Here is a 22,418-nt window from a genome sequence, read left to right as displayed (position 1 = left end):
AGATGCTGATGCCTGTATTTTGTACCTTACGCTTCGTACCCTTCCTCCGCTGGTACCTCCAACGAATGGATTGCTGCCTCCGAAATGGTGGTTGTGTCTGTCAGGGTCGGTCGCAGTTGTTCCATGCATGACCAAAGTTAACACCTCCAGAAAGGCCGCATGGGTGCATAGCCCGTCAAAAGTCAGGGCTTCGTATTGCCACGGGCAAAGTTTGGGCAATCCGAACTGGTCGGGAGACTTGGTTGAATGATATGCCCAAAGGGCCGATGTTGCCATCGCCTCGATGGGTTTGTGTGGCAAATAAAAGTGATAAGGGACAAGCTGTTTGACCGGCGCCTGTTTCGTGTGGCAGTTAGTGATAGAGATTCAACGGTTTCTCTTCTCTTTGCCGTGGAAGGCAGTCTTCACCAAGTTGAATTCGAAACTGGTTTAAACTAGGTACCGCAAGGAATTCGTAATCCAACTTGCATTCCATCCACGTCCAGTCATCTGTTCCTTTACCATTACCGCTTCAACATCAAGCTGAAACTAGTCAATCAGACCGTCGTTCAGGGCTTGCGCCACGTGTCAGATTTATCCATACAAATCCTATCACGGGGTGATATCAGCGTCACAGAAAATGACAAACGCCAGTTTGACGGCAGCCTCCTTCTTGCCCTGGTGTGACTGAATCTTGTCATAATCTTGTTATTCATAGATGAGGAAAACGCAATCACAGCAAGCAATTAGCTCTGTATTCACAGAAGGAGGCTATAAGTACTTAGACTTCGCCCGCTTCTGGAAGGAGAGAAGGGATCTAAAAACGTTATAACTTACTAGAATGTTACTTATCTTGAAGGTAAAGGCTAGGGTTTAGAACAAAGAGCTGATCATGTCAGCGACATACAGGGCACTTAAGACACCTTCCGATATATAGAGGTGAATAAGTGGATATCCTTACCAGCAATCAGTACATGACCTAGATGAGAAGAAGAACCATTTTCTCTTCATTTTCACTAACTAACTTGAATACGTCCTCATCCACAAGTCATCAACAACCGGCCAGCTACCTTCCTCAATCTGGTGACCTTTCCAAAAGACAGTCGGCCAACCGATCCATTGAGTTCTTCGCCGAGAGTAGTCAACTTTCGTATCGCTCATCTTTCATGAAAGCTCAAGAGCCTGGCTAGGGAATCGGCCTATGTTCGCGAGCATGCGAATCGCGAGCTGAGAAGGCTTGCGAAGAAGAGCAAGCGCCTAGAGAAGAAGGCCAGGGCTTTGGCAGAGCGTATTGTCAAGAAGCTCATAACTACCTCGAGACAACAAGCGTCGTAGTCCTGATCGCGCATTACCAGTGGCAGACAGGAAAACTTTCTGGTGCAGAATCCACATCGAAAGCCACCCGCATTCAACGAGTCCAGAGGCGACATCACCGTCCAGCGCTCGGGCGAGATTTATCTGGTGTTCGAGTTTCATGACATTACTGCGTAGTCAGACCTCTACGCCGAATCTGGAGACATCGATATCCGAAGTTCGGGGTACTTAGCCGTAGAGGTGAATGTCTGATCACCGAGGTCGAGGACAATAGCGACGACCTCGATCGAGAAGATATTCATTCTTCGCGGCGTTGCCTTGGGCAGGAAGTTCGATGCTACGACCAAAGCCTTCCTACATCCGACATGGTCAGTGATTTGAGCTAGTTGGAATAGCGTGTTAAAATAGAGAAGTTAGACCTCAATGAATGTTCCAGGCGGCAAAGGATATCTCACTCGAGAGATATCGAACAGATTGGACGGGGGACCGGAGGTTGTTGATCCAAACGTTTCCGATGTCGCGTTCTCCTTACAATGCAGTCGTTCCTGCGGTGCCCAAAACCTTAGGAAGGAGTCTTGCAGATTCCGGCTTCCCCGCATCTTGCCCTGTGAAAGGTTCATGAATTTCGGTAATTTTATGATTAGTACGCAGTTTATATCTCCCAAGTGCCACATCAATTGCACATTCTCTGTTAACGACGGTACAGTATTGACCTTTTACAACGCAGCTCGTAATTTTACCATCCCGCTCTCGACCACCGACATCGCCGTAGACACAACTTTCAACCCAAAGAGTCTTGTATGAAGTCGCGCCCGCTCGCAAACTTTGTCGCATCCCCATATCACAATCTTCTTTTCACGATCCTCTTTCTCCCAAGCCCTTAAACCAGGCCATTTTTGGTACTCAAAACCATTGGCCGCGATGCCAACCCAACACTCGAAGACCACGAAATGCTGGCTGGATAAAGGAGGACGAGAAGTGGAACCAAAACTCTACAAGCTGGCTGAAGCCATTGCCGAGATCCCTCCCGTCTGGCAGAAAGAATTCCGTAGAGCAAAGCGCCCAAGCATCTTCGACGTCTCGAGCATTTGACAATAGGTCGTTTGGCTCGGGAGGTATTACCCATACGTCACCTCATACCCTTCTTTTCCTCTCATCTATCCCTTCAATTACCAACTTACCAACAACAACTGCTAGAGAAAGATGTATATTACAGAGCGGAACGCGCATCGACGAAATCAACCATACATGCCGGTCACCGGGAGGCGAACATGTTGATGCAGCCTGGCCATACCACTTCCCAAAATACTTGTGAATAACGTCACATATTCTGAACAAGGACGAATACCAGAAAACAAGAAGCGCAAGCGATTGGGGAGAAGCTGGAGATCCTGCTCAAGTTCCCTTTGCATCTCGGCTCCTGCCTCCTGTTCTTTGCGGAAGTACCTGCATTTATGATGACCGAGATGGGAAGTGGAGGACCACAAGACCTACAACAAAATAGTTTTGGACTCCTGAACGACGCAGGTCTGAAGGTAGATCTGAAGAAGCGCGAGTTCCACGTAATAATTCTCTGACAGAAAAGAGGCATTCACCGGTGTCAAAGTGGCTTTGAAATTGATAAGAACGAATACCACATGCGGCCTCAATCCAAACCCCTTATCCTAAGCGCAAGCCGAAGTACCATTTCCAGTCGCAGCACAAAGTCCAGCACACAAGCCATACTGGCTGTGGAGGAATGGGGGCTAGTCACTTGCGAGTCTGTCATTCCTCATATATACGTCTATATACCACAATTTCCCAGGACTTCAAGGTTAAATTACTTATCTTTCTGTAGGTCCGCTGCCAGAAGACCTTTACTTGTACTTGTTGACGAACTTCCCTGACCATTGCCGAAGGATCCAAAACATGATCTCTACACACAGACCGAGAAGATCTTATCCGCTTACCTGGGTAACATCATCAAGGGTACCTTCCACGTCCTGAAAGAAGAAGCGCCAGCTGAAAAGGAAGCTGCAAAAATTGATTGAAAAAGGGAGCTCCTCCTGAAGCGACGGCGAGGAATGAACAATCCAGTCCGTTGACCAGGAAGAAACACAGGCGGAGACAGTAATGAAACAACCTTCACCCAAGCTGTTCGCCCGAACGTCGCACGGCTGGGTCGTCAAGTACTAGGTATGCTGGCGAGTCTAAGGTGGACACAATTCCTCTCAAGTCTGACGAGACCGCAAAGGAGGAGTTGAGGAAGGATGCCAGCGGGCATGTGGCCGAGGCAGTTGTGGCCATTCTCATACAGACTGGACCTGAGTGGCTTACTCAAGGCTCAGAGTCCAGCCACTTCTGCAAAGATCGCTCTTCCTGCCCTCTCCCTTCCTGTTCCCCGGTCGATGGCAGCTGAGACTGATGGTCAATAGCATCACAACTGGAAGCTATGCTTGCATGGTTCCAAATCGTTGATTGTTTGAAGCGAACTAACAAATGACTTCCAGGATGCCGATAATGACAACTTCGAGAACTAGGAGAAACTGGTACGCGCCTGTGAGGGGCTGGAGGGCAGCCGGTACCTGCATTTTTTATGTCTGATAGTAGTGTTTGGTCAAATCACGAGATGAGATGTCGTAGAACATCATCCATAGTGTTGTCTCTTCATGGCATGCATCGTTGGGTATTTTCCACTCCAGCATCCAGCATCTCTTTCTATTGCGGGGGAGTTCGAGTTTGACCACGCTGTTCAGGTTCCGTACTTCTACAGTATCTTGAGAGCCGTCCCAGTGTTACTTCGCCAGCTCATACCGTGACTTGGCTTTCAGAAGGCCACTATAAGAGTCTTGGTCTGCCGCTGGTCATCATAGCGGTCTTTTTGTTAGTCAAAAATCTTGGCTTCATTGTGGGGATGAGGTTATTCGCACTTCCCCTCCGCGCCAATCTTTTTTGCGCGACGGGAAACAAGTTGTTACCAGGTAGCTGAAATCGAAGAGGCAGCTGCTAAGCTGCGACGTAATGCAAACAGCCAGCTTCGAAAAGAGAAGATGCCAACGCGCATTGGCCACCGGTGGTGCAATTTGAGGGGCAAGGAATGGGCATGGGAAAATAAAAACCCCGAAGTCGCGAACTTAGGGCTGAAGCCGAAGTAGCACGTTTTCGGGTTGTAGTGTACCGCGCTCGGCAACTCCCATGACAGGGCGACGGGGGTGACGATATCTGGACCGAGATGGGTCCCGTTTGCCATGCGACTCTAGGATGATTGCTCCTAGGGTTCGGTTGGGTTTCAGATGGAGCTGCTCGGAGGATCACGCCCCGGCCCGCACCAAAACGGATACCAATCCGATTCTAGCCCGACAACTCAAACACGACAACAGGTAACATCGATGAAGATAAAAGTCACAAAACTCCCGCATGTTCCGGCTTGGCCTTCTAGAAGTTTTCAAGGCTCTCTCTCTGTAGCGTTCTTTCCTCAGAACTTCACCAATTTCTGCTCCACTCATCCGTTTCAAACGAAAAGGAAGGATATTTGACGCCATGTTTGCCGCCTCTTCCACTTCTGCACTGTGATGGATGTATGCCATCGGAAATTACCCAAGTACCATGAGGCTGCTCGCGCCACCAATGTCACCATCACCAGGTTTGGCTTGGCGTGGGATTCCTTCCTTCACACCGACAGCGTCCTTCAATTTCGTCAACGACACGTTATCGTCAAGATGAAGCGAAATACCACCACGTCTTTGGTATAAACCTCCAACCAACACAACGAAGAGTGTTTGGCCACGCCGAGTTACCTCGAGGTACAAATAGCGCTCAGCCGCAAATGACGAAGAACGCGTTCCCGTCACATATTTGTCCAAGGTCCCTGTGCGATTGACAAAGAAAGATATCAGGTACACTAGTCCCAAAATCTCACAAATAGGTAGCCATAACGCCGCCACTTTCTTTGTTACAAACGGGAAGAAGGCATCGACTAACAGGGAACATTCATTCCAGTTCTCATCACATTGAGGATTCAATCTATGACATTGAAGGTCATCACCTCCGAAACTCTCTGATCTTGACTGCCTAGACTTTCGCTCTTTGCCTCTTTGTTCTAGACTGTTCTTCACGCAGTCTTCAGGTTCCTACCACCTGTGAGAAATACTCTGCGGATTCAAATCAAACACTCCAATTCCCTTTTCGGACTTTCAAGTGCATTTCGGTCTCGACTTTCAAGAACAACCAAACTGGACAAGAGCGACCGTGAGTCAAACTACAAACAGACATCATCATACTAGGGACTAACAACGGGCAGATTACTCATATCCGCATCATCAACGGTGCCGTCAGCCAGGTACCTACTTTTGTTACTTAGATTCTGAACGACATCGAGTCCAGTACAGTACGGCACAGGTTTTACGTTTGAACCTCCCATTAGAGCCGCGTTTAGAGAGCTGTCGAGCATTAAAACCGCACGACTTCACTCATCTCGTACGCACGATTGGACCGACCATCACCCAAGTCAACCAAACCTCACCTCTTACAACCCACAACCCACAACTCAGACATTTCTTCTCAAAATGCCCTCCCTACCTCTACCTCCCCTCTCAGAGGTCCTCTCTCCCCGCTCCTCACCCGCCTCCACCTCCTCCACCAACAACGACGACCCCTACTACATCCCCGCCACCACCCTCGACGGCGTAAACCCCCTCGGCTGGATCATGATCGGCCTCCTCACCTTCTGCTTCGTCATGTCTTTTCTCCTCGGACAGTGTCTGTTGCGGGGACAACCGACGTCAAGAGAAAAAGAGCGGATGAGACATTTGATGGGGGTACCAGATGATTTTGAGGAGGTTGGGTGGCGGAGGTAGATGAGGTATCTCTAGGTGGAAAGGAACATAAGGAAGAAGGAGGAGAGGGAGAAAGGAGGAAAGGAGGAAAGGAAGGATACCTCTATTTTACTAAGGGGTTGAGGGAAAAGGAGTTGGGAAAGGAGCGAGAGGGGGGAAAGGAGGGATGTTGAACGCGGTTCTGGGAAGGGGAAAGGGAAGTCAACTTGGGAGTACTTTGAAATGATTGCGTGAGTGGGGGGCAGTGGGAAGAGGAGGTGGGAGGGGAGTTTCCTGGACGGAGACGACGGGGAGGGAGCGGGAAGAAGTTATTCCCTCATGCCGTTTTTTTTTTTTTCGATTCTCTGGTGGTGTTGTTGTGGAGGAATGTTTTGCCGAGAGCTGGGAAGCGATAAGAGCAAGAACGAATGAATGACTGGAAGAGGTAATGCGAGAAGCGAAAAGGGGGGGTGTTAGTGAGTCATGATGAGTCATATGGAAGGAGAGAAGAGGGGAATTTGCGGTTCTGGTTTGTCCTCGAAGGTTTTACGAAACATGCGAGAAGAAACGAATCGTAACAGGTAATCAAACACCAGGAGAAACCAAGTTGTATACACACACACAAAACCCAAGTTGTATTATCCGCTCCGCCATCTTTCCGCTGCTCGCAGCTGGTTAACTATGTAAAAGTTCTCAAGGTATAAGGTATCCGCCCAATGTATGCTATGTACCATGCATTTTGATATAAAAAAAGGAAAATGTTGTCAAGAGTAAGCGACAAGAGAGTTGAGTAGGTTGGTAGTCAAGCACCCCGACTGGTATCATCCGTCCATCCGTCTGTCCATCTAAAGTATCTTCGCCGTCGCCGCATGTGTTGTAGCTGCTGTATATTCGCCGTCAAATGTCTTTTCTTTTTCGTTGGTTTAGTCGTAACATCATCATCAAATCGTCAATCATCACCTCTTTCGCACTTTCCTCCACCTTTCCATTCATCCATTGTCCCCCTTCCCTTCCAAATCTCAATACCCCTTGGCAGTCACGGCCCCAACAGCAAGCGTCTCAATACGCCCCTTGTACAACTTCATAACATGCATCAACGGATCACCCCAAACCACTCCCCTCAACATCTCTTCGCTCGCCACCACATGCGCCACCACTCCTTCATTCAGTCGCTCCTCAACCGTTTTCCCCTTGCCTTTTAGCCTGGACTTTGGGTCACCACTCCTTAGCACCACAAGCCGACCGGCGCAGGAGAGCGTGGAGGCGGGGAGTTTCCAAGTTGGTCCCGGCGAGGAAGAGGAAGTGTGGCTGCTAGAGACCGACGAAGCGGTCGTGGATGTTGTTGTCAGGGCGGAGCTGGCGGAGGATGTGGAACTGCGGGAGCGCGAGCTGCTGCGGTGGGAGGAACCGGAGGAAGAAGACGTGTGGTGACTGCTGCTACCGCTGCTACTTCGGCGCTCGGTACTCCTGGCGTCTGTTGACTTGCCGGATTTCGATGACTGTAGCGATGATCGAGAAGATTTTTGTCCGGCGGGCTTCATGCGCATGTTGAGGTCAGAACTACTGCTCGGTCCTTTGCGACTTGGGGCTGGCGAGAGTGGGTTGATCGAAGGCGCGGGAGAGGTGTACAGCTCGAGCAAACTCTTCACGTACGCCTTGTCCGCCCGAGCAACCGGATCGCCCTCGTTTATGAAAGATAGGAACAAGCTTTTCTTCAGTTCCGGCCTCCTCTCAAAGTCCTCCGGTTTCTTCAACGGGATGATGCTGATTGGTGGAGTGCCGAATGTGACACAGTGAACTCGCTTAAAGCATCCAGCTACCGCCGTCAACTCGCTTTGCGCCTCCTTTGTCGTCGAGAGAATGTGGCTGTAGAGCAGAGCAGCGACGGCGCCACCAGCGCTATGGCCGGTGATGAGTAACGAATACGACGATCGGCTGGGATCCTCGTCGAGAAGCTGGCGCAGCCGACGAGCGACGGGTTGAACCATATTCCGAGCGACGTCAAGGAAGCCAGCGTGGCAAAGGTTGCCGGGATCGTCCAGAAACCCTTCGGGAGAGGTGGGATTCGAGTTGAGGTTGACGGCCCAGTCCATGAAAGTTGCGGTGCCGCGAATGGCAAACACGATGGTGTTGACATAATCCATGGGCACGGATTTGATGACCATGGCTTTGGCGCCGGTTCGCCAGTCAGCGTTGACATGGGCGTCTCGTTCGGCGCCCTTGGGCCTTTCATAGACTCGCTCGGAATACTGAGCGGCGAGACAGAGGAGGGGCCAGGTGGGAATGTACCTATGATGGTGAGTGAGTTGACCAGATGCGAAATGACGGTGTACCTACAGTCTCAAAGGGGGCAGGTCGGTAGGCAATCTCGAGTTGGCGTAGAGATCGACTTTTGCAAAGTAACCACCCGAGTTCGTTGACGACGAGTGCTCCCGATGTTCTCTGTCCCTGTGCTCCCTGTGCTCCCTCGAATGCGAGCTGCTCCTCCGGATTCCCGACTTCACCGCGGATCTCGATCCGACCATGCTCGATGAGGGCGGATACGAGGTTTCCTGAACAGCCGGCCTCCATGTGAAGTGTTCCTTCTCCTCTCCACTGATTTGGTTCAGATCTATCCTCGTCAAGACATCATTTAGTCGACCGGAGATTTGGTCGTAGAGGGCGGCGCCTTGGTTGAGTAGCTGAGTCTTGTTGTCAGGCCAATGGGAAAGCATTCCGTCAAAGCCGTGGGCGAGGCTTGGTACTTGGGAGATATCCGATGCCACCTCCATCACCGACCCCGCGGGCATCTTGTTGAGAGAGCTGGTGCTGTTCTTTGGCGGCGGAATCGGTGGTATTGACTGGATGAGTTGTGGCGGTGGGGAGTTTGGACCCGGAGTGCCGAGATAGTAGTGATGTTGGTTGACAATGATGGGTTGTGGTGAAGACGGAGTCCATCCTGTCGGTGATGGGAGGAGGCCGGCGGGTTCGAACGGCTGACCCTTGTGCCAGTCATGCGGCGAGTAGGCTGGTGGTGGTGGGAGAGCGGCATAGTGATGTTTTGAGGACGAGCCGGAAACCTGCCGGTCACGATGACCTCGATTGGAAAGGTGAGGAGGATGGTGTGGGGATGTCGGTGTGTCTCTATCGTCTTTCCTTGGTTTCTTTGACCGACCAAAGAAGAGGAAACCCATGGTTCAGAGAGGAGTGGTAGAGTGCGGTTGTAGCTAAGGCACCCACCCACATACAATGGACTGTAGAATCGCAGTATGTAGGTAGACAAGTGATGAATGGCAAGAAACGAGCGGTGATTTGGGAAAGGGAAGAAGCAGAACCAAGAGGCGGAAAAGTGGATGATGGAGACAAGGACAACACATGGTCAACCGAGGCGGGCCGTCAAATGTGGATGACTATCTCAGCCCACCACGCTAGAAAAGGGCAAAAACTGATACAGCACTAGTCTACGTAGAGGTAGTCGTCGTGAAGCTGTCCTCGATGGGAGCCATGATTTGCTGGGTGCCTGTCCTTCACTCGAGACATAGGTTAATCTAAGGCGAGCAGTCCCACAGTAGTAGGGACGGGAGTGCCTTGCCGTTTTTCGATGGGGGGCCGCTGCAGCTTACTATTCGCTGCCGTGGAACCACTAAGCCTCCAATGGCCGGCAGTGGTGGCGGTTTCGTGTGCCCCAGATTGGTGTAGACGGTAGATGACTGGTGGACGAGGGTCAGGCTTCTTGGGTGTCAGTGAGGGTTGGTTGAGGGTTGATGAAGGCTGGTGAGGGTTGATAGCCGCCCACGATAGAATGGAATCTGCATTGGATGGGGAGGGGGACAGGCCAATACGGACACAACGTGTGGGAGCATTGGGTACGCGAGCCATCTTGGTCCGTCGTCTTCTTTTGCCAAGGGTCTGGAGAAACGAAGGGAAGCTCTCGGGAGATGTCCATGTGCATATTCTGCACCCAAAGGGCCGTTTTCTGAGGTGCATAGAGCATCGTCAGTGTCAGTATCATTGTCAATGCCAACGTCTGTTTGGTAGTAAGTGTGTCCGTCTGGCTGTCTGCTGTGGCCCGGCCACGTCGTCGACATATGGGAAGTGGCTGGTTGAAGCTTCCTCCTCGGGGTCCATGGCAAGGAACAGTTCAACAGGCAATATGAATGGAAGCTCCATGATTGTTGGTCTCGGCCTTCGGGGCTCCCATCCGGCCCGTTCTGAGTCGATGACTGCAGTAATGGACGCAGTAGGGACAATGTAGGGGAACGTAGGGGGGTTGGAGGTCGATCGGGGCAGTCCAGTCATAAAGAGACAACAAAGAGTTGAGCTTGTGAAAATTCAGAGAATTTCAGACTTGTTAGTGTTGGATGACTCGTCCGAATTGGTTGGCTGTGGCTGCCTTGTACAGCGTCGCATTGCAGCCATTGGCTCTTAACAGTTCACCACCATTGGCTTGTCAGGAACAGGAAGGGCAGTCGGCGACATCGGAATGCCCTCGACTGCTGGCCCCGTCTGTGTGTTCACATGCTTCTGGAAACCACAGTTGCATGATTGCTCCCATCATTCCATGTCAGAGAGTTTCGCAGGATCGATTGAGTGATGATGCCCGACGATGTTCGGAGCAAGTGAAGTGAGATGAAGCAAAGCGAAGATGTGTTGACAGCAACAACAAGTAGAGGTAGGTACAAGTAGTACAGTACGTAGATGCGTAGGTAGGTATGTTTGGGGACTCAGCTGTTAACGCTCTCCACGTTATTAATAGCAATTTGCTAACAGGGATACACCTGTCAGACACGGCAGTTTCACTCTTGTCTGAGAAGAAGCTGTTACCCCACTTCTTCCTCCTCTCATGGTGGGGTTAACTGAACTGAGATCCATCCATCTCAGGGTCCGTTCAGTTGCCGGTGCAGTGCGGTGAAAGGTACATTGGGTTGGTACCTACCTGAGACCCCTTTACATACCTTCCATACGCCCGTGCACCGACCACCACCCTGATGGCCAACTGGTAGGTGAGCACCGACTGAGCAACCCAACCAACTGCCACTTGGACGCCGCCGAGCAATCGTCCGTCGATCTGGAGGACAACCTGGACCCGACCGACCGACCGACACGACGCGATTCTTCCTTGTGTCTGTTGTATCCGCTGTGAGCCGTACACCGACACCGACACCGACACCGACCGAGACCTACCACCGAACCCGACCCCAGTTCCCCCCCCCCCCCCCCCCCCCCCCGTTCCCACTCACCACCCGGCGACCCGATCACCGCCCACGCCAGACTAGGTACCTAGTGTAGCACACAACCTACACACACACACACCCACAGACAGAGAGACACTCCCCGGTTTGCTGTCCCCCCTCGAAATGCTTCCAGAGTCGCCATGGACTTCTGGTCGCGCCTCATAGCACACACGCTCCCCTCGACGGGCAACTCGCGGAACTGGAAGGACTTCGCCAAGGATCCCGTCCGCCGCCTCCAACGCTTCGAGAAGGAGTACACGCAGCTCATCCAGGCATGGCGCCTCTCGCCCAGCATCGCCCACGATGACGAGGCCGCCGAGCGCATCGAGATCTGTCTCCAGGAGCTCACCAACATGCTCACCGACGAGAACCGCCGCCCGCTGCCCCATCCGTGCATCACCTTCTGCGCCACCAAGCAGATATACATCCCCATCGCCAAGATCTCCACCACCTCCAACAACGAATGGGTCATCAAGGAGGCCGTCCTCTTCTTCGCCACCCTGATCGAGAGCGAGGAGGAGGCCTTTGTCGAGAATGACCACTTCTCCGCCAGCCTCACCCACCTGATGGTGCGCATCACCGGCGCCAACGCCCTCCGTCTGAGCGCCGACACCGAGGCCCGCGTCGTCGAGTTGGCCTTCAACATCACCACCAAGCTGCGTCTCGATCCCGACATCCTGCCCGCCTGGTTCAAGTCGCAGCCGCAGAATGGAGAGGAGAAGCAGCCCCTGGGCGAGCATGAGCGCTTCACGGGGAGGACGCAGAAGCAGGACTTCCCTCTCTTCTACCTGCTCATGGACTACATCCACCACGAGGGCAAGGTCGGCGACTTTGCCAGGACGGGCCTGCTGTACATCATCGAGGCCGCGTCGAGCTCCGTCGAGCTGGAGCAGTGGATTGTCGAGAGTGATCTGTCGACCCTGATGGCCACTGGCTTGGGTGCTCTGTATAGTCAGCTGAGCCGCAAGCTCGTCATCGACCATCCGTCCAATGCTCTCCCGGCCATCCTCGCCCTTTCCGACTACGAACATCCCAAGCCCAACTACGAAGTCATCAGCTCTTGTACCTTTGAGTTCCAATCGCATCTGGAAACCTTTCTCTCCCATCTCCTGTTCTGGCAAGATGTCTTGAACCACTGTCGGTCGGTAGAGGTCAAGTCTTCGTTGCTGGAGCACTTCCAGGTCATCTTCTTGCAGCAACTCTTGTAAGTCAAGTTTCCTTCATCTGCCAACACGGTTCCACACTGACTCTCCAGATACCCTTCCCTCCTCGAGTCGTCAGATATCGACGGCGGTTCCTCGGTGGCTGTCTTGACTTATCTCCGTCATATCCTCCAATCCGTTGACCACCCCGACATGATCAACCTGATCCTGCACTACCTCCTGGGTCTGCCCGACATTGTAGGATCCGTCTCGTCCGACTCCAAGGACGGCGTAAGTGCCGCTCGAAAGCGCAAGTCTATGGATCTTGCGACCATGATGGCCTCCAAGTCCGAAGCCGCAGACCCCTTGCTCTTCAACCTGGTCGATCTCATCCTCGCCTGTCTCAGGTCCCAAAGCCTCCAAACCATCTACGTCACACTGCAGCTGGTCTCGGTGATTCTTAAGAGGCACCACCGCTACGCAGTCATCACCTTGCTCTACACCGAAGGCGTACTGGGTAACTCGTCTTTTAGAACCACGGGCGCCCACGAGCAGGAAGTCGAGTACCTGATGGGCCTGGCCCAGACCATCGGCGGCGAGGACAACTTCAACGAAATCTACGACAGCGTCATCAAAGACACCATGATTCGCGTCGAGAATCACCCCTGTTCCATGAAGTTGATCACCCCGAAGGCTCTAGCCAGCAACCACAAGCAGCCCGCCATCCCCGACAGCTTGCCCGGTGCGCCCAGAGACGTCCGCTCGCACACGCTGCACCCCGACGACCCCCTGCTCACCAGCGTCTTGGACCGGCTCGAGACATTCTTCATCAATCCCGTTGAGACCAACCTGTCGTTAACCGAAGTGATCTTTGACCTGGCCATCTGCGGGTACATGCATCTGGAGGGCTGGTTCCTGAGGCATCCGTCCAATTACACGTACGACGAAGACCAGGACGCACCTGCGGCCGAACCACCGGCAGACATCGACCCCGAATCCCCCGAATACGACGAATACCAACAACTCCTCTCCATGCACCATTGTCGGCGCCGGCCGCAATGGTCCCGCGATTCACTACCCCGGTTGTTGCGCATTCTGCAAACCCTCTGTGACGAAGTCGCTGCCTATCGTGACACCATCCCCCGTTTCAACGACCTGCTCCAGCAACGTCGCGAAGCCTTCCAAACAGCCGACGGAGCCTCAATGCCACCCTCCGTCGCGCCCTCTGTCGTCCCCTCAGCCGCCCCTTCGCGGTCACGCACGCCGTCCACACTGCAGCCACCCGCCCAGCTCACGCCCGGTCTGAGTACCCCGGGTAATACCGCGCCTGAACGACCAACCTCCGGCCTCGGCCTGGAGTCCTTCGCCCAGCGCATCTTCTCCGACCTCTCCTCCACCATCTCTACATCTCCCAACCGCACAGCGAACAACTCGCCCCGTCCCCGCTCCTACACCACACGTACCGTTTCCGAACGATCGAGCTACTTCACCAGCAACGAAGCCCCGCCTCCCCTACCACCTAGGAACCGGACGCCAAGCATGCTCGTCACCTCGCCACGCAAGGGAACGGGCGGCTTTGGCCTAGGAGCAAGCGGAAGCGCATTGGGCGGCGCAAGTGTCCCCGGCGCAGTGGCGAGTGATATCAGTGGTAGTGGGAAGATGGAGTTGGTCATGAGCCAGGCTAGAGCGTTCCAAGCTGTGGATCAGAGCATTTTGGCGAGGAAAGTGGGGATTCCGGATGTTTCTGATGCCAAACACGTTGGTCCTAATCTTGACGGGCAGTCCGATAGCAAGGCTGATGAGGAAATGGAGTTGGGCGAGAGGCTGGCTGGGGAGGGACAGGATGTGCCTGTGTTGCCGAGGTTGACGGTCCATCGCCCGCCTCCAAAGGGAGAAGATGGAGGATTAGATGCTTTGGAAGGGGATGAAGATGATGAGGAGGCGAAGCCGGCTGTACCTCCCAAGGATGATCCGCCTTCTCCTGCATCCGCTGTCGGCACCGACACTCCTCTCGAGGCTGGCGAGGCTCCCACCTCCTCCGAAATAAATGATGAAACCACCGACTCGGAGGGCCAGGATCCCCCCACCGTCACGGCTGACGGCCACAACCCCGACCAGCTACCAAAGAAGGCCGAAGACCAACAAGAACAACAAGCATCCCAGGAGGCAGCTGAAGCCGCGGACAAAGAAGAAGAAGAAGAAGAAGAAGCAACAAAGGCATCAGTATCCCATGTCCTGACGAACGTCATCATCTTGCAATCCTTCCTCTTTGAGCTGGCGAGCTTGGTGCAAGTCAGGGCGGGCGTGTTTGAGGAGGTTAGGTTCGTGTAAACAATTACAGGCAGGTACTCTTACTCGCGTAGTGCCTACCATGTTAGATACAGTATATATACTATAATGTTACCTCGTGTATGTATAACTAGTTATGGAAAGAGGCTGGAGTAGATGGAAGGGCTGCAGGTGAGTATGTATAAATTGCTATTGAAAGAGGTTGGAGTAGATGGCAATGACTGTATGTAGGTGACTCTGACTGCGATGAAAATGTTATTTTCCTAGACCTCGCACACACATATACAACTTCAGGTGTTATCTACAACTCATTGCGGCCAGGGGCATGGAAGTAGATGCCAAGGCCGCCAGGGCCATGTAGACATATCTACATATCATCATATGTTCTCTGTCCTCCTCTTCCTCCGTCGCCTGCCCAGTATCTTTGCTGATTACTCCTCCCCTCCCCTTTCCATACGTCAGTCCTGTGGTGGATACGGATATGTGCCGCCGTCTATAATAAAAAAAAAGAAAATGATCCATTCCTTCATGTGGAACGACCATTCCGGCATTCCACCCATTGCTGCAGTCCGTTAGTCTCGAGAACTCACCGATTATATAACACTGGCTTTTATTGATGTAGCCACTTCTTCTGTGTCAAACCGTCAAATGCTACCTAGTTTTATTACCTACCTACCTTACCTACGACAGCTTCGCGCTCCTGGTACTATATTCGTTGACAATATCCATGTTGATTACTTTTCCAAAACCTCGTAAGAACAAATCGAATTGAATGGCCAGGTAACTTACCTCTACGTACCTACTTACGAAGTCAACAGGTACAACATTCGCTGTGGCATAACTGAGCTTTGGGAAATAACATGTACAGAATAAGACTACCGATGCTTCACTGGTAAACTAACTCAATCGATTTAATAATGTATTCGAAAAAAGTACGTAAATGTGCGGTAGGGTAAGTTGAGTTGACTGGAGATTAATTAAAGCTAAACTCCCGCCTGCCGTCCTCTCTTTTCTCGTTATGGCTTCTATATGGTTCCCCACTGCCTCTTCCAATTAGCCTAACTTCCTTCCTTCCTTCCTTCTTCCTTTTTGTCGTCGTCGTCAGCTAAATGCCATTATTTCCGTTTCATGCGGTCATATACAAGTTTCATTCTTGATGCCCGCAGGACACTGATGCTTCAAGTAAAACGTGATAAATATGATGGCCTGCCCTCTCAGACAGACACTCGGTCCCTGCGGCCTTAACTTTTACCTTTCATCAAGTATTAGCTCTCTGCGAAAGATACAAATTTCCATGGGCTTGGCATTGGGTTGGCGTTGGAGGTGTTGGTATCATATAGGTTGACAAAGCCGTGGTGACAAGGCCTTTGGTATCACTTGTATTTATACCATCTCCAACTCAAGGCCGAGAGTACAGAATGCAAGGGGCAGACGCGTTGCTCTCAGATGAGACTGTTAATAATGATGGATTGGGGGATACCCACAGCAGAACCCTTGGCAGATGTAGTAACCGTCTTTTGTCTTCCATGCACCCATTGTATCCATGTCTTAGCCATACATATGCCCCTATGCCGTCTAGAACGATATCAAGTAGTTTACAAGTGATACAAACAAGTCATGATCTTCGCAAAGCCATCTAAGCCGACAATAACATGACAAGGTCGACGGAACGAGAACAGTATACCAGGGAAGCAAAGCACCCAAGCATACCAACAAGGGCACCCATTGTCATTAGTCATCCACAAATCGCAACACTAACTGAAGCAACCACAACAACAACAACAACAACAACAACAACAACAACAACAACAACAACTGATACAAGCTGCATGAGCCTTTCTGACTCACTCCTCAGATTTGCATCCATAACCATATCTGATGCTGAATTAAGTCTTGCAATGCTTTGGGAAAATCCGTCATGTTCCCATCATCGTCCAGGTCCAGCCCAGTGACCCAAGTCTTCAACCCCCGCTCCATTCAGCTTCCTCGTCATCCCTTTTCTCCCTTGCGTTGCATATATCATGTACCAATTGCTTTTCCTTCACGTTCTTCCTTTTGAAGATGTATCATGACAACCCCTCAATATCCCTTCTCTTTCTTTCCCAAACCATTTGCATCAAGAAGAATAGATGTAGTTGCCAAAATCCATTTCGCCATATCGAAACAAGTCGAACTAAACTCCGTCCAACGCCATCCGCATGTGTCGCGTTCTATGACCGACCGAGCACGAAGGATATAAAGTCATTTTAACGCCGTAACCGCTTGAAGGACCAAAAAGCAGGGCGATTATGCAGCCTGCCAAGACATGGCAGACAAGAGACAAAGGAAAATGTTGGCAGGCTGTTGCGGGCCGGGTAGGGTTGTCAAACAGAGGGCTATGAAGGCATCCTCTTTGTAGTCGCGGCATCCTCATGATGCGCATATTGGGCAATTGTGCGGGATCCACCAAAAGATTCTCAACGAGAAGGCGGCACCCAGGTGTCCCAGAGGTGGTCCAGTTATTTTTGATTCTGCCTCTCGCTCTTCCAGATACCGGCACCGAGCGGCTTGCTGACGCCAAAGCCGACGCCAACGGCAAGACCAATAACGAGCAAGCCGATCATGACCTTGACGATGATGCGGTTGCGTTTGCTCATTTGTGCCAGACAGTTGCAAGTGTGACGGGTCATCTTGGCATCCTTTGCCTTCTGCTTCCAGTGGTCTTGACCGGGCCATACCTGGCACTCTGTTGTGGCTCCCTTTGTTGTTGTAGTCTTCTTGACGCAGGTTTCATTGGTGACCATGGCTTCGATGTCGGAGTCGAAGGGATTGGCACGAGCGCTGTAGGGGGTAGAGACGTCTGAGGGGCGCGATAATGTCATGTTCTTTTCGACCATGGGAGAGAGGCCGTCTGGAATGAGGGTATCTCGGGAAGTCTTTGGCTCGAGGCGGGTCGTGGTGGTCTCAAGGTGCAGGCCGGCCTTGTTCCGCTCATGTTCGACGAGGGACGCCATCTTCGGAAGCGGGAGTGGGCGATGGCAAGGGTCAAGTAGACGAGAGGAAGGACTGGGGTGGTGGTTGAAGGCTAGCTGGCTAGACGAGTAAAACCTAGTGGTCGGTTGGACTGGATAATGTCGATATTGGTGTGTCGCCGACGGTGCTAGTCCGCGAGCGTGATAGGGATATATGACGGTGAAGCGTTACCCGAAATGGCAATCTGGAAGGAGTCAGCTTCATGTCTTCAGCAGAGATGGAAGAGCAGGCACAGAAGGGCGACACAGGGCAGTTCGGTTGGGAAGGAGTGACGATGTTGGTGGTGGGCACGGGTGCGTACAGCAACGGCCATGATCCATGATCCATCGCACACAGAACAGAACACTGCAGTGAGCACAGACAGGAACGAGAGAAACAGCGACTCACCAAACAGGTCGTAATATCTCGATATGTGGTTCGACTCGAGCGTCGATCGACTGGCGTGAAATGAATCGAGAGACCAAAAGAAGGATCCCCAGCAAACAATCTCTCTACCACGTGTGGTCGAAGTGTAGAGGTAGATAGGTAGGTAGGTAGGACAGACACGACGATGGGGAGATGAGTGACAAGAATGAAGACAAGGGAAAGAGGGATAGGGATTTCCCGTATTAAGATCACCTCGGTGGTTGATCCTGGAGGCAAGGAAGACCGATTGAGGAGAAGTTGCACGAGACCAGGTTCACTCCAGGCGAGAGTCACGATAAGCGGATAGCGGTGAATCTGGGAGGGGAAGTGAAGGGAAGGGCCTTGGTCGTCGTTGTCGCCGTCGTCGATGTCGTCGAACACCCACCTGGTGAAGGGATGGGGATGACGATACCTGGAGAGATAGGTCCAGGTATTGCATGAGGAGAGCGGGAAGAAGGGACGGACGACAAGACGAAGGAGCAACGACAAGAGCAAGCAAGTAAAAAGTTGGAGTTTCAAGAGCCAGTGGGGGAGTAGCAATGACACCTATTAGCGGGCAACGGGCAGGTACAAACCAGGGCCCGGGCCAGGTTCACTCACCCAGGCGCAGGCATCAAACTTCCAATCGGTTCACGCAAGGACGGGAGGGAAATGAGAAGGGGCAGGGATACGTACCTGCTGGCACACAAATCAGCACATTTTCATTGCAGTGCCTGCCATTGAGAAGGTGCGCTGCGCACTGTCACTGTCACCAACGAAGGAACTGAAGTCACCTTATCTTCAAGCGAAGAAAGAGGCACGCAATGAATGCAAGTCACTGCAGTTAGTTCTTCCCTCTTTTCCCTTATCTTTTTTTACTTCCTTTGCTCCTTCTCCCCTGGTCCGTCGTCCGTGCATGTAGTTCACAATCCATTCACCAATTGGCCCCCTGAGAATACGGGAGTAGAGGCTTGGCGGGAGCTAGGGCCAAACAGGGGAAAGTCCATGTGAACAGGGGTCAACCTGCAGCAGGCGCGACTCGCGGCCACTCTTGGCTGAACGTCTTGGCTGAGCCGCTCGCTTGTGTGCTCTACCAATAGAAAGCCGGCTCAAGTGGATCTTGACCAGCCAGTTCTAGACCCATTTAAACCCATTTCCTTTTCCAGGTACACGCCGCTTGTGTGATTGGTCTTGAAGAGGCCCTTATGGTGGGTAGCCCTGGACCAAGCTAAAGTAGGCCTCCCCACCACCGTTGGTACAGTACTTTACTTTAAAAGTAACCTTCCCCGTCGCTTGCCCTTTCCCCTCGAGCGAGAAAAGGGGCAATGGTGCTTGACAATCGAACGTGTCGATGATCCGTTGAACATCATTCCACTTCAACTTCAAGCCCAATGGTTGATTGACCGACAGAACTGAAGCACCTCAAAAGCACGCAACCGGCCGTGAATGCAGCCGTGGACGATGCATGTGCCGGCCTGTGCAACCAAGTGGCTGCATCGACGGTCGGATGGCCCTTTTTACTGTGCCTCGATAAGACACCCGCATAGTAGCAAGCTGTAAGTAATTGGCCAATGCAGTGGAAAGTATTCGAGCCGTTCTGCCATCATACCGTCCATACATCTCGCGCGTCTACCTCGAGGGCACTCTCTGCAAGTCACACTAGTTCAGCTGCAATGATCATCACCGGTGGCCGATCGAGGTTCCAAACGAGCCAAGTTCGACGACAGCTCAGCGCCAGACCCTCACACACGTGCTCCGACATTCTAGACACACCATGGTTCTTTTATTTCTTCTCGTCATATCCCCCTTCCTCGTTATCTTCAGTGTTGGTCTCACACACGTCTACAATACTACCTATACACTACCTCTACACACGATACGTACTGTGCCAACTGCAAACCCTGGGATGTGGGAAAGGACGGTTCGTTCTCCCGGTTGCAACGCCGTTCCCTGAGAATTAAACTTTGCCGCCATTGGTCTTGCCAAGGCCCGCTTCTTGTTTTTGTTACGCATGTTCCTTGCGTCTCCACATTGTTTGTTTCCTTGGTCTCTTTACGTTTCACATCCGGGATCAACCACTCAATCTTGAACAATCAGCATCCATCCATTTCTCTAGTCTTTATCTTCAAACGCTCCGAGAATACCTAACGATACTTTATTCTGAACAATCAGTGCTTCGCCGGTCAACATCATCAGACGCGAGTCGGATAGCTAGACGGCCCCAATAGCCCGGCTGCCCCCTTCGGCTCCGTCCCCGGTCCCACCATCCGCACCAACAAAAGCCTGGGGCGGTCTGGACGGGAAGCTATTTCTGCTCCATGAGCTTAATCCTACCTCCCCGACTGACTTCTGCCGACTCGCTCGGGTCCTCTTCGCCACTATAAACCTTATCGCCTGCAGCTCCCACGAGAACTACATAGACTACGCGGCACATTCCGGTACAATGCGGGGAAAAGGAACGCTAGCATAAAGAACTATCGACCATGGCTTTGGCCGCTAGTCAAGAAGCATTCCTCCTTCCCTATTCCTCAGGTCATGATTTCCAGGTCATCCCTCCAAGGGCAAGAGACACAAACTCACACGGTTTGGGATGCGGCGTCTTCCCGGAAAACCCTCACAGACCCAAGTCCAATCGAGCTCAGGTAGCCTAATTCGCCACACGATATCAACATTGAAGGCCAAACACTTTCCAAGATAGTCGAGCCACAACCCACGTTGTCCTGAGCAGGTGTCATCTGTCACCCTCTCTCTGTCAAACTGCCAGCACCAAAGGGTCTCGCGTCGTCCAAAAGTTCGCACGTACCTACACCTACCTCATCGTCCCTTTGTGTGAAGGCTCGCTGGTGTTCCTGATCTCCACCGCATCTTCGTGCAACACACCATCATCATCGTCAGATTCTCTTGTTATACCTTCGGAGATCTCCTCGTCGGTCAACGTCTGCCGTTTCACTTCGATTCGCATGTGTCCTTGTTCAAAGCACATGTTTTGTGCATGTGGATGTGGATTGTAGGCACTCACGACTCCATCCCCCGCGATCTGATGCCGGATTTGTTTCCTTTACGTTCTTTATTACATTCTAGGAGAGTTCCTGAGTGTTATGTGCGCCTGATGACGTTCGAGGGGCCATTTTGTGGAAAGGAAAGCAGTTAAAGGACATGCCTTGCTTCCATGAAAAAAGAGCTGTTGTTTCTACGCCCCGCTTTCATCGGCTTCGAGAGGCATCTTTCGCTCCCATCCGAGTCGTTCCAGAGGAAGATTTCGTACCACCAACGGGTAATCACGCAAAGCGTTCCTGATTCCATAAGAATGGCAAATATCTGCCTCACCCAAGGCTTGCTGCATCGGTATGAGGATTGGGATGAAAGCCCAGGCAAGTCTCCGGGTGCGAGTGTGTTCTACCCTAAAAGCACCTTGTTGTCACTTGTAGCATTGAAGGTCTCACCTGAAATCATCTGGGCGTTCTGTATGAAGGTTAACCTCATATTAGCGAGGAAAGTAATGCGCTCCCCTCACTTCCCTCAGTTCCTTCCCGGTCTGGTGCCGAGATGGAAGTTGGCAAATCGGGGAAGGATTGCTTGTTGTGTGCTTTTAGCCTCTCGTGATGATTTATACGGAGCTCATGAGAAGCAAGACGGCTACCGATGGCATAGTTCGTCGTCGATAGTAACTTTCTGAGTCTCGTCGCATTTCCTCGCTTTACGTGACTGGATTCCACGCAGACCCTCGTTTTCAAGGAAGAAAAAAGAAAAAGAAAAAGAAAAAAAGAAAACAAAAACCAAGCCAGGGTAATCCAGACAAGCGTCCGAGTAAGAGCAGACGGGCAAGAAAGAAATCAGTTGTTGATAATGACGATCTCAGGTTAAGTGATGAAAGTTCACAGCGCAGGTCATTCACAAGATTTCAAGCCGGGAAAGAGATTGAGCGTGAGCCAACAGCTGTCGAGTCTTCGCAGTCTGATGGTTCTAGCCTCAATATGAAATGTTCGACGACATGATTAGCTCTTATAATCACGCCTGAGTTCGCGGATGTACTCCGGTCGAGCTTTCAAGAAGTTCAGAGCAATGTGATGGGTATTATTTCTCACGCTGAAATCGGTAGGAAGCATTGTTGCTTGCTGTACAATACTCAAAACAAGCAGTTGCTGTGATCGAGTGTCCAACCTCTACCAAGGGAGAAAAGCCAACACTTGCTGGCGAAGATTATCACGTTGGCGTTGATATCATCGACAGTAAATCGTGATGCTTTTGACGCGAGCCATGATTCATTGATTTCTTCATATTGAGCACAATAT

General features: G+C 51.8%; 6 protein-coding genes across 8 annotated transcripts; 3 read left to right on the top strand and 3 right to left on the bottom strand.

Annotated features, from left to right (window-relative positions):
• Positions 1-1,478: 1,478 nt before the first annotated feature.
• On the bottom strand, positions 1,479-3,016 carry NCU08866 (hypothetical protein; the record flags this gene model as incomplete). The annotated part of the gene is made up of 5 exons (XM_955509.2): positions 1,479-1,647; positions 1,826-1,898; positions 2,475-2,623; positions 2,788-2,834; positions 2,978-3,016. 5 exons carry the CDS (start codon positions 3,014-3,016, stop codon positions 1,479-1,481), a joined length of 477 nt encoding a protein of 158 aa, XP_960602.2.
• Positions 3,017-4,736: 1,720 nt separating this feature from the next.
• Positions 4,737-6,987, top strand: NCU08867. 2 transcript variants are annotated; one of them, XM_011396434.1, is made up of 3 exons: positions 4,737-5,168; positions 5,272-5,520; positions 5,573-6,987. In XM_011396434.1, exon 3 carries the CDS (start codon positions 5,838-5,840, stop codon positions 6,126-6,128), a length of 291 nt encoding a protein of 96 aa, XP_011394736.1. In that variant the 5' UTR covers positions 4,737-5,168; positions 5,272-5,520; positions 5,573-5,837; the 3' UTR covers positions 6,129-6,987. The 2 variants fall into 2 exon arrangements, with proteins under 2 accessions (XP_011394736.1, XP_011394737.1); XM_011396435.1 differs by having other exon boundaries at positions 4,737-5,197.
• NCU08868 lies at positions 6,699-10,408 on the bottom strand. Of its 2 annotated transcripts, XM_011396436.1 has the most exons (3): positions 9,912-10,408; positions 8,424-9,794; positions 6,699-8,375 (listed from the first exon to the last, which is right to left on the bottom strand). In XM_011396436.1, exons 2-3 carry the CDS (start codon positions 9,257-9,259, stop codon positions 7,106-7,108), a joined length of 2,106 nt encoding a protein of 701 aa, XP_011394738.1. In that variant the 5' UTR covers positions 9,260-9,794; positions 9,912-10,408; the 3' UTR covers positions 6,699-7,105. The 2 variants fall into 2 exon arrangements, with proteins under 2 accessions (XP_011394738.1, XP_011394739.1); XM_011396437.1 differs by having other exon boundaries at positions 8,424-10,408.
• Positions 10,409-11,218: 810 nt separating this feature from the next.
• NCU08869 (hypothetical protein) lies at positions 11,219-15,004 on the top strand. Its single transcript, XM_955569.2, has 2 exons — positions 11,219-12,503; positions 12,555-15,004. Exons 1-2 carry the CDS (start codon positions 11,440-11,442, stop codon positions 14,770-14,772), a joined length of 3,282 nt encoding a protein of 1,093 aa, XP_960662.2. The 5' UTR covers positions 11,219-11,439; the 3' UTR covers positions 14,773-15,004.
• A 1,173-nt stretch (positions 15,005-16,177) lies between these two features.
• On the bottom strand, positions 16,178-18,916 carry NCU08870 (hypothetical protein). The gene is made up of 2 exons (XM_955570.3): positions 18,130-18,916; positions 16,178-17,926 (listed from the first exon to the last, which is right to left on the bottom strand). The coding sequence occupies exon 2, from the start codon at positions 17,721-17,723 to the stop codon at positions 17,229-17,231; it is 495 nt and encodes a 164-aa protein (XP_960663.1). The 5' UTR covers positions 17,724-17,926; positions 18,130-18,916; the 3' UTR covers positions 16,178-17,228.
• Positions 18,917-21,072: 2,156 nt separating this feature from the next.
• On the top strand, positions 21,073-21,808 carry NCU16911 (hypothetical protein). Its single transcript, XM_011396493.1, has one exon. It carries the CDS (start codon positions 21,296-21,298, stop codon positions 21,800-21,802), a length of 507 nt encoding a protein of 168 aa, XP_011394795.1. The 5' UTR covers positions 21,073-21,295; the 3' UTR covers positions 21,803-21,808.
• The last annotated feature ends 610 nt before the right edge of the window (positions 21,809-22,418 follow it).

The sequence above is a fragment of the Neurospora crassa genome, linkage group V, assembly GCF_000182925.2.
Source record: "Neurospora crassa OR74A linkage group V, whole genome shotgun sequence".
Lineage (NCBI taxonomy): Eukaryota > Fungi > Ascomycota > Sordariomycetes > Sordariales > Sordariaceae > Neurospora > Neurospora crassa.
This window is presented reverse-complemented; position numbering and strand designations above follow the sequence as displayed.

What these genes read in the sequence shown, in the direction of transcription:
- NCU16911 (XM_011396493.1), top strand. Translation starts at nt 21,296, where the DNA reads ATGAAAAAAGAGCTGTTGTTTCTACGCCCCGCTTTCATCGGCTTCGAG.
- NCU08869 (XM_955569.2), top strand. Translation starts at nt 11,440, where the DNA reads ATGGACTTCTGGTCGCGCCTCATAGCACACACGCTCCCCTCGACGGGC. An exon ending in ATCTTCTTGCAGCAACTCTT is followed by an intron (nt 12,504 to 12,554) that starts GTAAGTCAAGTT and finishes CTGACTCTCCAG; the next exon opens with ATACCCTTCCCTCCTCGAGT.
- NCU08868 (XM_011396437.1), bottom strand. Translation starts at nt 9,259, where the DNA reads ATGGGTTTCCTCTTCTTTGGTCGGTCAAAGAAACCAAGGAAAGACGAT. An exon ending in GACCTGCCCCCTTTGAGACT is followed by an intron (nt 8,376 to 8,423) that starts GTAGGTACACCG and finishes TCACCATCATAG; the next exon opens with GTACATTCCCACCTGGCCCC.
- NCU08867 (XM_011396434.1), top strand. Translation starts at nt 5,838, where the DNA reads ATGCCCTCCCTACCTCTACCTCCCCTCTCAGAGGTCCTCTCTCCCCGC.
- NCU08870 (XM_955570.3), bottom strand. Translation starts at nt 17,723, where the DNA reads ATGGCGTCCCTCGTCGAACATGAGCGGAACAAGGCCGGCCTGCACCTT.